Here is a 13,825-nt window from a genome sequence, read left to right on the forward strand (position 1 = left end):
CCCTAATGTTTTCAAGCTTTGAATAATTTGCCTTTTCGCTAAAATTTTAATATAAATTTTATAAATCGGCCAAATTGAGCTAGTTAAAGGACGCTAAATCGCGGTATTGGAAAAAAGTGATATCAGTTTATCTCTATATAATCATCAATATTTTACAGGTATTGTATTATCAAGCTTGACAAAAAGATCACTCCTTAGTTGTAAGCAAAACGGCTCATCGACTTCAACAAAATCAAGAGCATTGCTTAAGAAATTTATAGATTAATTAAATTTATAAATAACTAATTTGTAAATGTATGAATATAATATATGAAAAAGTAAATAAATTACATAATTGACTTGGGCCATAAAATGGTATAATTTTAAAAAATCCACATGCTTAAAAATTTCAATCCTTGACCAGGTCTAGAAATGTTTTTTTCCTATAAAGCCGATGGCCTTCAGCTTCATATACTAAGCCTAAGAATTTGCTTCTTTTATTAAAACTATATCTAAATTATTTGATTTACTTTAAAAAAAATATTGTTGATATTACCCACCAACTATAGTTTAAATTGAATGAGGTTATATTAGTTTATGACCTAATAAACAGGTAATATTTTATAAAGGTATATTGCTATAAAAATAATTTCTTTTATACAATATAAATATGGGCTTCAGAAATGTATAACCTTAAATCATCTATCTAATCTTTTTTTCCCTTATGATTACAGTTATAATATCATAGCAAGCATAACATTTTTTTAAAAAAAAAATTATATTATATATATATATAAAAGGGGCTTTAAAAAAATTTATAATTTTATAAATAATTTTTTAATCAATCATATATTCTTTATTCATATTATCATCGTAGTCAAAAATATTTGTTGGCTCTAGCGTCCCGTCAAGAAAATAATCTTCATCATACTCATCAGTATCTAATGATTAAATTTTTTTTAAGGAAAAAATAAACATGTGATGCAATTATATTATATAAATAATAGTGAAACTAATTTATGATTATTTAAATTCTAATAGGTTTAAATGTTATTCAACTTAAGCCTAAAGTTTTAGACTTATTTTGGAAATCATTGGTAATCCCAGATTACTCAAGGTATTACGGTAATATTATTGTACCTAAGCTCTGTGAATTTAAAATTAATTGCTTAAGACACAGTGATTTCCCCCATCCCTGATGATGTAAATATAAAATGAATATTGACTATGTATGGTTAACACCCCTCCCCCACTACTTATATTAAGAAAAAAAGAACTTACGTTCGATATGACCGTAGGAAGTTGGAGTGTTGAAGTAAATTATAAAAATTGACATGGGAAGACCAAGAAGAGTCAGGTATAATAACCACAGGAAAGGATAAGCCTGGGCCCACAAAGCGAAAGTGACCAGCAAACCATGCTTTAAGTTTGTTATAGAAAAATTATTGCTATCATATATAATTATAATTCAAAAGCAAATATTTTAAAAAAATAACCATTTATTTTGCTAAAATAAGGCTTATATGACGATTATTCTTATTTCAATTTTTTTTAATACCATATCCTATAAAGGATATAATAATGTATGGGGGGGGGGATGTTATTAAAGGTGTATTAAATCAATAACCTTCCGGGTAAAAAATAATGAAGCGGTTCTGATCAGATATTTTTGTGGGCTTTATTTTTTTTTGATCAAGCTCGGCCCAGACCAGCAATGAAAATATTTTTTAGACACAAGCCTTGGCCCATTTAATAGTTAAAAAAATAATGAAAATATTTTTTAGACACAAGCCTTGGCCCATTTAATAGTTAAAAAAATTCCCAAGCCCTTAATAAGTTTCAAAAAATTTAAGGCCCAAAGTCCAATAATAAAAATTTTCAAAAAACCCAGACCAGCTATAAAATTTAATATTGGGCTGCGAGCCAACCCTAGCCATGAAGGTCTCTAGTTCCAATATTCGATCACATGCAAAAAAAAATGAGTTAACATTTATTTTACCATATTCCTAAAGGTAATTAATGAGAAAAGTCTGCCCTAGAAAATTGGTCTACATGTAGAAGTCCTTCATAGTTAGTGTTGTTAAACGGCTCGTTTTGAGCCGATTTTTTAAAACGGTTAACTCAATATTTTTGCCAGAAAAATATTGCCTAAGTCTGGCGATTTCGATTATAGGTGTCTTGATATTTGTTCCTTCTATGAGCAAAATCTTCAGGCTCGCAGAATATTTTTCTGGATAAAATATTGAGTTAGCCGTTTTTAAAAATCGGCTCATAACGAGCCGTTTAACAACGCTATTCATTGTATAAGGTCCCAGCGTCCAACTTAAGACCAACAAAGATCGATTTTTTTAAAAATTATATAATAGACAAATTATCAATACTTTTAATTTAAATGAATATGGTAAATTAGATAAGTTAATTATTGTTTAAGTCTATTTTATCGCCAATTAGAGTACCTTAATTGTATTCCCTACATATTTTTAGAAGATTTTTGAATGATATAAAAAAAAGGATATTATAAATTTAATAAATCCTTTTTATTACAGGTGACATTTCTAACAAGAAGGTGATTGTATCTGTGTACATATATTTATTATTAATAATTTTGTTGTTTATTTATATTCATTTAATCTTTTTTTGGTAAAAAAGAATAAATATTATATTATCAAAAAACTATATTTAAAATTATTAGTAGCAAAACAATTTGCGCTAAGTTATGTCCGGCCCTTGAAATTGCCTTAGGAACTCGCCCACCTTAAAATTTATATTGGGCATCATCAGGTTCTAAAGTTAGAGACGCGCGCGGGCTGGCTTCTTACCCGTCCCAAGATATGGGTCTCAAAAACGGTCCTTCCTTCATGATGTTACGGGAAGATTGATGGGGATCAATATATTCAGGGTAAATAAGCGTATTTAAAATATAAATTACCAGTCCTTCCTCTCTTCGTCTCTTAACGTAGAAGGTATCATCGGTCCATTTCTCCAAAACCCGTTTTTCGGCGGTTATTATAAAATTATCGAATAAAATGCCTTCATCCATGGACCACAATTCAAGCCCTATAGCGGACTTTAAATATTATTTTTTATTTAAAAAAAAAATATTATATCTCAGTTGATTCAACAATCGGTAAATATAAAACGATTTTACTCAAATATCTTTGTGGGTAAGAGGGGGGGGGGGTTGTGTAATAATAATAAGTTGTTCCAAAAAATTCAACTAGAACAATGCTTTCTTTCCCTAAATGTTCATAGAATCCGACAAATTTTTCTTTTTCATTCCAAGTTGAAGATTAAAAATGTTCCGTTTATCAATTTTCGGATGTTCTGGGATTCAGGAATGTTATTCGAAAATTCTGAAAATTTAAATTCCGTAATAATTTTTTTACTTTTAAAAAGCTCTAGTATTGTACAATAACAATTTCTATAAAAGATTAAATACATCATTTACAAGCCCTTAATTAGACTTCTCTTAACTCTTCTCTCATCTATAATAAGTCAATTTATTAGAATCCAATCCTTTTAGGTCTTAATTCACGTTGATTCGTAATTTTATACCTTTAGACATAACATTAGTTCCCTGGTTATACAGATTTAAAATAAATTGAAAAATCTTAAAACTAATAAAAAAAATTTGTTAAAAAAATGAAGGCAAATAATATCGCACGCCTTTTATTTATAATAAAAAATTATACAATAGTTTCCAAAGATTGGAATGGGTTAAGATCTCTGTGAAAAGAAGCGTTTTTGCTTGCGGATGATTGTTTGATCTTATATTATATATAATATGTTTTTATATATTAAAAAAACAGGTATAAAAAACCCTATATTAATCTACTTTTTTTAAAATAAATAGAAATTATAATATGTAATGGAGAATTTACTTTTAAACTTTTTTGGGACAGTTTTGAATGCGTAGTTGGCAAAAAATCTGTTTTTTGTTTAAAATTTAAATTTATAAATATATTTTGAATGATTTATTATTAAAGTGATTAAGTTGACTCCTTTGAAGGAACTAACTGCAACTTGTTCTGAAAAAAAGTGACTTCTATAAAGTTAAGTTATATTTTCAATCAATATTTTTTTTTCTAGAGATGAATTTACATATCAATATAAAGCACGAGTTATAAGGATAATTTTATTGCTTCAACTTATTTTTAAGAAATCCAAATATCAAGTCAATAGTTATAATTCTTACCATGGTCTACTTTTTTAAAAAAAAAATTTTTTTTATTCATTGACTAAACATATGGGGATTATAATACTTTCCATCTCTAATATAATATTGAGAAATATAATTTTAAAAAAAACACACATTGAGAGTGATGTAACTGAATTTCTAAAAATAACAAAATATGAATATCTTCTACGCAATTTTTTATACGTAACGATTAGTGTTGTTTAAACGGTCGATTTGAGTCTATATTTTATAAAAATGATTAGCTCAATATCGTAGCCAGAAAAAAAGTTGCCTAAATCTGGAGATTTCGCCGATAGATGTCCAAACCTTTGTGCCATCTACGAGCAAAATCATCAGGCTTTGCGTTATAGATAAAATATTGGGTTAGCCGTTTTTAAAGATAGGCACAAATCGAGCCTTTTAACAACACCAGTAAGTCTAAGTATAAAATCGATTTGAAGTAACGACAATAATTATTATATTATATTCAAGATCCCCTGTAATGAGTTTTTTTTTAAAGCAGTAATCTTTTTGTATTGCAACAAAGATAAAAATTCCAAAATATAATTGTAATATAAGGAGGGAGAGGAGGGTATAAGAAAGAGAGAAAGATAAATTAAAAGTTGCTAACGCTGAGATATCATCGTTTACATTATTTAATTAGATGGTTTATATCTTATGTAATTTTATAATATTTAATCCGCAAGCGGCGTTTATTGTTATTCAAATATTATAAAAATAAAATTTTCATTTATATACCACAGACTGGTGGTAGGCGGAAAGGACTTTCGAAGAACCATATGTATTTTGGATTATCCGCATCAGATCGAAGGCAACTATTCCATAATTGACATTTTAAAAAAAAATTCAATTTCATTTTATTTTAAAAGAAAGTAAATAAATCCTTCCATATTCTTCTAGTAAGACAAAGGTTAAAGGTTTTGCCAAAACCCGAAAACTCAACCCAGGACCGGGTAGAAAAATTATGATCAATGTCTTATTTCAGATTGTGTGGGAAAAATATTATTTTTCAAGTGGGTCGGGATTGGAATTGAGAATATGGAATTAATATCATGTTAAATGGTTCAGGAATTTTTTTAAAAAAAAATTTGTCCTGGTTGAGTCGGTACGGGGATACTATTAGTCCAATCCGACATTATCAACGGAAAGCAGATATTGAGATCCAAATGTGATTTGCTCATATAAAATGCTCTAAAATTTTTAATTTTTACATAATATATTAATATTTTTTGGCCTTTAATTATAGAAATGCGCAAAAATGATAATAAAACAAAGAATTCAGAAATTATTTTTTTTTGAAAAAAATGTATAATTTTAAACGTTTTTATTTGTCCTAAATTTTCTATTCAGAAATATTTTTTTCCGTAAAAAGTTTAAATAATAGGGTTAAGCCTAAATATTACTAAGATTGCTTTCTTATAATCGCTGCAAATACACTTTCGTAGATGAAGAAGTAGAAAAAAAGATGAATAATACTAATAAAATGGTGGAGGATCGACTTTCTTTTTGACTTTTTCCGTGGAGCTGAAAGCAGAGCTATGAATTTATGTTTTTTTTAAAAGATAAATTTTACGATGTATAAATTTAATTTAATTTGCAATTATTAAATTAACATTCGTAAAATTTAATTTAATTTGCAATTATTAAATTAACGTTATTTCTTTCTTTTTTTTAAATTTTCCAGAGCCCCAAGTTCTTACTCGCGAATCCTAATATTATTTTATTTTTAGGAGGTAATAAATTTTTCACTGAAAATCTCTCGACAAATGGCCTGAATTGACGACCTTGTTGTCAATTTTAAGCATGAAGGTGCTATCGGGCTTAAGAATCAGGGTAAATAGCCTGGTCAGGGTTGAGTTCGAGGTCGATGCTGGAGATTCGCTATCATGTCCTGTAGTTGGAAAGTAGGAGATCAAGGAATGAGCGGATCTTTTGCAATGCCGTTCTTCCCATATGCCATTCAAGGGGTCCCTGTAACCGATTACGAAATGCAGCTTGAAAACAAAAAATATATAGGGTTTATTTTTTGTACATATATAAAAAAAAATTGGCATAAAGTGTCAATCAGCATGTTAATTATGCCTATTCTGGCTTAAATATTGATTTAGCCGTTTATAAAAATCAGCTCATAAAGAGCCGTTTAACACTAATCATGATATCGAATATTTTTAAAGTCCAATTTAAAAATATATTTAAATAAATAAGGAACCAAACCAGACATTAAAATAATTTTTAAACTTTGAGCTAGCGGGTTAAACGAAATTTTTAGATAAATGGGTGGGAGGTGAATGTTAAAAAAAAAACTCGCCAATTCCAGCCCTCTAATAGATACTTTTCTAAAATTTAAAACCCTACTAAAAAAAATTCTTTATTTTTAAGAAATATCATATAGAACGAACGACTCTATTTCAAAGCCAGATTATTGGATTTGATAAATAATAAAAAAAAATAATAAATATATATATATAAAGCTCACCCACCTTGGGATCGTTGCCACAAAGGTCGGGACCAAACATGAGAGTGTAAGGCGTGCTGGCGTTGAATAACAACAGATTCAAATCGGGCCTTCGAGATATGAGTTTAACGTAAGCTCCGGAGCATTTTACGAGTTTTTGAAATTTCACTTCATACCTTTAAAGTTAAAAAATTTTTTGATCGAATTTTATACATAGTTTATTGCTTAGTAATAATAATAAATGGAATAAAAATTCAATTTATTTGTAATTTTGTGAGATGTTTAAGAAGAAGAAAAAAATAGAATTATTTTTATAAAAAAAGTGGATATTAATTATTATTAAGTAGAATCGTTTGACCAATGAGAGCTTAAAAGAAGATGCGCATAGCTCCCTGGGAAAAGATAAAGGAAGCAGACTAAGATGGCATGGGTATGTGTCTTTCCATCGCGTAGAAATCAGATTTAAATCTATAGTCTACCCATGATCAATATAAACTGTTAGAATTATTTTTAAAATTTTTATTAAGTCATTTTTTTTAAGAAATAAATTATATTTTCAACATATTTATATTTCCAAATTTATATGGCTAGTATATGTTTATGTATATAATAATATACTTAATTTATTCGTGTTATAAATATGGTTTCTCATATTTTATTCTTTTTGATTTATAAGTTTAAATCGATTAAAAATTAAAATATATGGCTTTTTATGATTTCTTATAATCAACTGTGATTTATACATTTTGGATTCCTTAACAAGGCGATAATTAATTATAAACTAGATAGTTAGCTCCCTGAGATCATCCTGAATCTGGGGGTATAATCGAAGTCACGAGAAGTATAAGGGGGTATTGGTTTTATCCTAAATTATATAAAATAAAAAAGCTAACAAAACTCTTCTTTTCGAAAAAGGTTCTTTTTTTTCACTTTGCGCCAATTTTATTTTAATTTATAATTGCGCTTTTTTAATTTCCCTATAAAAAAGGGATAAAATTTATATATTTAAAATTAATTAAATATTCGCCATCGCTTCCTTGCCAATTATACATTCCTACCATTAATCGCCATGACTCTAACGTCGTTCGGCTCTCATGCCCTGCCCTTCTTTAAAGAGTTGGGAAAACGGATCTCTGCTAGAACCGAGGATCCCAACTAGGGATTCTACCTGAGCCAAAGATTAGCCATAAACATAATAAAATACAACTATCTCAGCTATACTTTCTATGTCCGAAAAAACCCCAAATTGAACATCCTGTGCATAGGATAGACTTTGGCTATTTTTCTCCCAATTATGATGTTAACGCTAAAAGAAAACTTTCAATCAATAAAAAATAGCACGGATTATACGTTTTTATATTCTTCCTGTTGAACACCTTACAATTTTTTTCAATTCTGATATACTTTATAGTTTCTTTTCGCTAATAAAATTGTTAATTCCATAAATTAATTATATAACTCTCAACATTGGATTCAGATTCCTATAAATTTTTTAAAAATAAAGCTAATATTATAAAATTAATATTCATTAAATTTTTAAATGCGTAAATTAAATAAAAGTGTGATAAGGATATATTTTTGTATGCGTAATTTTTTATTGGTAATTAATATGTTTTATAATTCTCAAGTTTAATAAAAGTTGTATTTACAATTCAATCGTTTTAGTAAAAATAAATTGCATTTTATAAAAAATTCTTAATGACTCTCACTATACAAATAATAAAGATATAACTATAATTCAAAATTTATAGAAAAAAAACATTTCATAAAAAAAAATATGTAAAAACCCCAAAATTATTTTTATAAAAAATATAATATAACCAAAGGTCTACAATAAGTGGATGTAAAGACCTTCAATAAAATGAATACTGAGAAAACCAGCCTAATAGTGCCAGGAAAATTATGGATATGTTATGATCGAATAATTTGCCTTTACATGCATATACAAATAGGCAAAAGTTTATTTGAGCTCTCAATTCTGATAAATCATTTGGGATGCCAGTTCAAAGAGCAACTTGGGCTAAAGATAGTCTTGTTAAAGGGCTCAATTTCAAAGTGTAGGCAATATTTTTCAGGCTAAAATACTGAGTTAGCCGTTTTTAAAAACTCAAATTGTGGCATTTTGCAAGACTAGATCAAAAATACCATTTAAGGCTAAATAAAAGTTCAAAAAAATAGCTTTATGCTAGTAAATACTAAATTCACCCTTATATAAAAATAAATTTTTTTTCCAGATAATCTAACAAATTAATATTTGACTATAATTCCAAAATATTTTCTAATGTTATAAAGTTGCCAAAAAAATTACCCAAATTTTATATACTCCATTTTACCAACTATTTTATGCATATTGAATAAAATATTGATTATTTTTATTATTACTGTAGCATAAATGGATATATATCGAATTGAAATGGTTGAAACAATGGTGTGGATATGGCATAATGCTTTGATCTAACCTGTTGTATTTAATATAAAAAAATGGAAATATGTTAGTTTAAAAGAAATACCAAGGCTAAAGATAGTGTAAATAACAAATGTACAATATTTTAACCTTTATGTAATCAATTTATAATAATAGTTGGTGTTTTAAGAGCCTTAAATATAGATCCTTAAATAATAAATTGAATATTAAAATTTTATCAAATCCTTAAAATAAATATTTTTATACCTTCATTAGTAATCCATTATCTTCTACATGACCATTTTTAATTGCATTTTCCAAACCCCATACTCCTTTATAATATAATATTTCATTTTATCATTCTTTTAAGAATATTAACATTTAAAAATATTTTTTATAAATATTTATAATTGAAAATATAAACATTAAGCTAGTGCCAATGAAATATTATAATACATATATATATATATATAACATAAATCATATACCATCATATTTGTATTTCTTCCCATCAATTAATTTAAAACTTTGAGACTTAACCCATCTAATATAATAATTATTTGAATGTTACACATATTTTTATACTTAGCATTATATTCAACTAAATTTTCAAAGGTCTCACTAAAATATACAAAGCCTTTGGGTCTTGGTTGTATAAACTTGTATTCTTTTGACTTATCCTAACTTATAAAATAATATATAAATACTAATTACATAAATGAATTTCAGAAAAATATAAATATATATCCATAATATCTCATCAAAACGCATAAAACATTAATTGATTATTTTTTTCGCATATGTTAGCCGAACAATGAAATTGTTAAAATAATAGTTAAATTTTCAATACAACCTCAATGGTAGATAAATGAAAATATTTTTGTGGAATATTTTTACCTTTTATATCATTCATCTATATATATTTACAAATCAATTCCTCAGAGGAGGGCTATAAATGCTGCGGCTTCGTAGGCAAATTTATATAGGGCCTTATTTTATGGGGAATTGCTTAGTCAGCCTTTGAGGGTTCCTTTTAAAAACTTCAATAGATATTGCAAATAATCTATTATAAAAAACAATATATGACACGATATATCATATTTTAAGAATTTCATATATTATATCATAGTAGTAGCGTCACTGGGGAGGGGGAAAGGGGGATTGGAAAAGGCAGGGGCTCGAGCCCCCTAAAAATTTGAAGTTAAGAGTAAGGCAAGCATGCAAGGTATGCAGCAATTAATTTAGCTATTAGCCGTTCTCTTACAAGGCCCGAATACCAAACATTCTGAAGCCTACAAATTTATCATTAGATGAGGGCGTAAGGCCAGATGGCTTAACTTCCGTGCCTTGGTCTTTAGGGAAATCCTTAATTTGGGATTCACATGCGTATCTTCTTTCCCAAAAATTTAAATTCTAATCCAGTTGATATAGTCGAGAAAAAAAAACAATGAAATATTCCAAAATCACAAATTATATTTTTACACCGATCGTTATCTCTTCCCTTGGACATATGCCAAGCGGAACTTTAAAGTTCTTAAAAAATATAGGCGATAAGACAAGAGCCCTTACATCAGAACCAAAAGAATTCTATTTTTTTAAATCACTATTTTAAAATATAATTACTCATGTTTTTTGGGAACTTGTAGTCCCACGTCCCACCTCCATTTTTATAATATATTGTTTTATTTTATTTTATATTTGATATGTTAATTTTAATATTAATTTTATTTCTAAGTAACCTAAGTTAAAATAAATGGATTAAAGAGCCTCCTCAAAATTTTGAACTTTGTTTATACTACTAAAAAAAAGAAATGATAATGGTAGCTTATAAACAACAGGTAATTTTATATAATGTTAGCTAAAAAAAAAGTTATTTTAAATGTTAACTAAAAAAAAGGTAAAAGTAATTATGAAAATAATTTTAAAAGAAATTTTGAGCCCCCTGAGATTGTAAAGGTCAATAACGTCCCTTCATACTTATTGATATATAATTGAAATATAACACAAAAAGGTTAACTGACATCTATTACTTGTTTTGTGAAGAGTTAGATCTGATACTAGGTAAGAAAAAGGTACTATTGTTGGTTCAAGGGAGTTAGGTTTTTTACCAGCGGTGATATTTCCATTAATTGCTAGTGCTTTTATCGTTGATAACAGCATTGCTTTACAAATATTTAATATCACGTATTTATTTTACTTTTTGTGTCCACAATACTTGTAAAGACTTTAAGTATTTAGAAAGATTAATTTGTAGTCTGCTGAGTGATTTGATTAATTATTAGTGGTATATATTTAATTTTGGTGGTAAAGCTAGAAATGGTAGAACTATTTTTAAATTAAGAAATCGCATTAAGTAATTTTTTTTAGGGAGTCACATTATTTGAGAACCCTAAAACAAAATCTAATTCAGAATAATTTTTAAATTAATAAATGTCATTAAGTAAATTTTCTGAGGGAGTCATTTGAGAACTCTAAAACAAAATCTAAATCGAACTTTATCTTCAGTTAAGCAACTAATAATGCCGTTTTTATAGGTTGTTATATGATCATCAATATGCTATTCTTTTTTTTGTCCTTTTGTTTTTATAATTCAAAAAATATAACATAGTATATTTTTTTCTGTTAGCGTCATTTCAGTAAATTAATCACAAATAATTTTTTTTAATATAAGATGATTATTTTTGTTTATAACATGCGATTAGTTTTTTTGATAACTATGTGAAAAAAAATAGAAAAATGGAGGATTATTATATCTGATAAAACATGTATAGCTCTGCTATTGACTCAACAATAACATATAAAATATGAAATTCTTCATCAACGTTGGCCCTAATCGACTTAATAAAAATAATTTTCTGTCATAAATAACCCTGTCTTGAGCAAATCCATAATTCTACTATGCTACGGTCTCATGCCCCCCTTCCATAAACTAAAGAAAAGCGGCACTTATCCTTCGGTGCAGAGAAAACCGTTCGTTGTTTAAAATTATAAATAAAAAGTCGCTCTAAAACCGGCGTACGACGGTTGGTGTCTCAGTTTTAAAATATTTAGTAAAGTTGCATAATAAGTGAATTATGGATGAACTAAGAATTATTTTGTAATGCAATTTAAAAACGAATTAAGAGTTAAACTCGTACCTAGAAATTAAACACCACTCAAATAAAATATTTTAGAAGAAGTCTTTAAAAACTCGCTTATCCCGGAGTGCGATTAATGTCGTTAAAATTTATATTTATGATCTAATCTTAACTTAAATAAAATATTTCAGACTAAATCTTTTTTAAGCCCCAACCTATCCCGGGGTGCATAAATGTCGTATTTTGTTGAGAGTAAATTTTTATTGGTAGATATAGATCCCGTTAAGATAGTTAAACTTCCGAAGACAGATCTCACTGTCAACATCCCAGAAATGCCTGGACAATCATCTGTAGTCGATCACACCTCTTCCCCTTTCCCGCGTACTCACTCCTTACTATAACCGGTCATTCATCATAAACTGTTGAAGGTGTTTTTGAAATATAAAATTATATAATAATTAAGTCTGGTGATTGTTATACAATATAAGTATAAATTATTTTCGGTAGGCTAACTATATTATTTTTATAGGTATAGTTTTACAATTTGTAAGTTAAAAAAAAATATGAATTAAGCATTATTCATAATTTATTAGGAAAAGCATTAGATATATAACTATGGAATGTCTAATCATCCCCATCTTAACATATCGATAGTGGCTTCATTAGCCTTTACAATCTCAAGAGGCTTAAAAATTTTTAAATTAACCAAATTTTTATTTTAGCTAACAATTTTAAATGACGATCCTTTTTTTTAGCTAATATTTTTAAATGTTTTTAACTAGTAATTACAAAATGACTTTTTTTGTAGGTTATTTTCGAAATTTTTTTTATCGGGCAAATTTTCAAGTGGCTCGGGTCACCGATGGCTCCCTGGCTCCTTTTTTCTAGTTACTTCTATGAACCAGAAACAAGTCAAGGCACCTAAAGCTATATTAACATATCCCATACCTTTATAAATAAATGTTTAAGAAGAAATAAACATACCCATATAACATCTCTAATTCAAACTCAACCATGTGGAATAGATTAAATATTTTACCTTTCAGTCGCCTCATTCTTTAGAAGACAAGAATTACATAGTCATAATTTTTCAAACCAACCCCGAACCTGAGATATTTTTAAAAAGTTATGCCGGCCCCGCCCTAACCCAAAAATTTTTTTAAATAATTTACCGGCCCGACCAGGCCCGAATTTATTTAAATATAGAAACTAATTTAAAAATATTAGGCCAGAACCGGCCCTAACCCGATTATTTAAAAAATTATTACACCCGAGCCAGGTCCAGGCATACCTTGGCGGATCTCTAGTTCACATATAACAGGATAAAAAAACTCTAAATGCTATTTAGCAAATTGCTTAAATTATATGAAATTGATATTTCTCTGCCATTTACATAACGCAAAAGTGCTTAAAAAGTATACCTACAACGTATGTTCAGTTATAACTTAAACTGGAATTGGAATCGAAAAGAATGAAGATCCACTTTTCTTTAGAACTTCAATGATAATAATATCAATGATAATAATTGTTGTAGCTGTTGAAAAAAAGAAGAAATAAATTTAATATAATACATCAAATGTCAGTTATTTTCTGACAGGGGAATTAGTCTTTCCTGATGGATGAGAGGAAAACAAAATTATCAGATGGGCTGTTTTTAAGAAGTTCTTTGTTTGCTATTTGGAGTGAAGATATTGGATGACGAGAGGGAATGG

General features: G+C 27.7%; 1 protein-coding gene across 1 annotated transcript; it reads right to left on the reverse strand.

Annotated features, from left to right (window-relative positions):
- Window positions 1–732: 732 nt before the first annotated feature.
- On the reverse strand, window positions 733–9,845 carry LOC135931769 (calnexin-like). Its single transcript, XM_065469061.1, has 14 exons — window positions 9,751–9,845; window positions 9,622–9,710; window positions 9,525–9,580; window positions 9,304–9,368; window positions 9,015–9,091; window positions 6,658–6,808; window positions 5,927–6,171; window positions 5,654–5,713; window positions 4,916–4,992; window positions 3,861–3,907; window positions 3,672–3,746; window positions 2,909–3,046; window positions 1,261–1,399; window positions 733–920 (listed from the first exon to the last, which is right to left on the reverse strand). The coding sequence occupies exons 1-14, from the start codon at window positions 9,805–9,807 to the stop codon at window positions 817–819; spliced, it is 1,380 nt and encodes a 459-aa protein (XP_065325133.1). The 5' UTR covers window positions 9,808–9,845; the 3' UTR covers window positions 733–816.
- Window positions 9,846–13,825: the final 3,980 nt, after the last annotated feature.

This window comes from Gordionus sp. m RMFG-2023, chromosome 1 (assembly GCF_954871325.1).
Source record: "Gordionus sp. m RMFG-2023 chromosome 1, tfGorSpeb1-WG-v2, whole genome shotgun sequence".
NCBI lineage: Eukaryota > Metazoa > Nematomorpha > Gordioida > Chordodea > Parachordodidae > Gordionus > Gordionus sp. m RMFG-2023.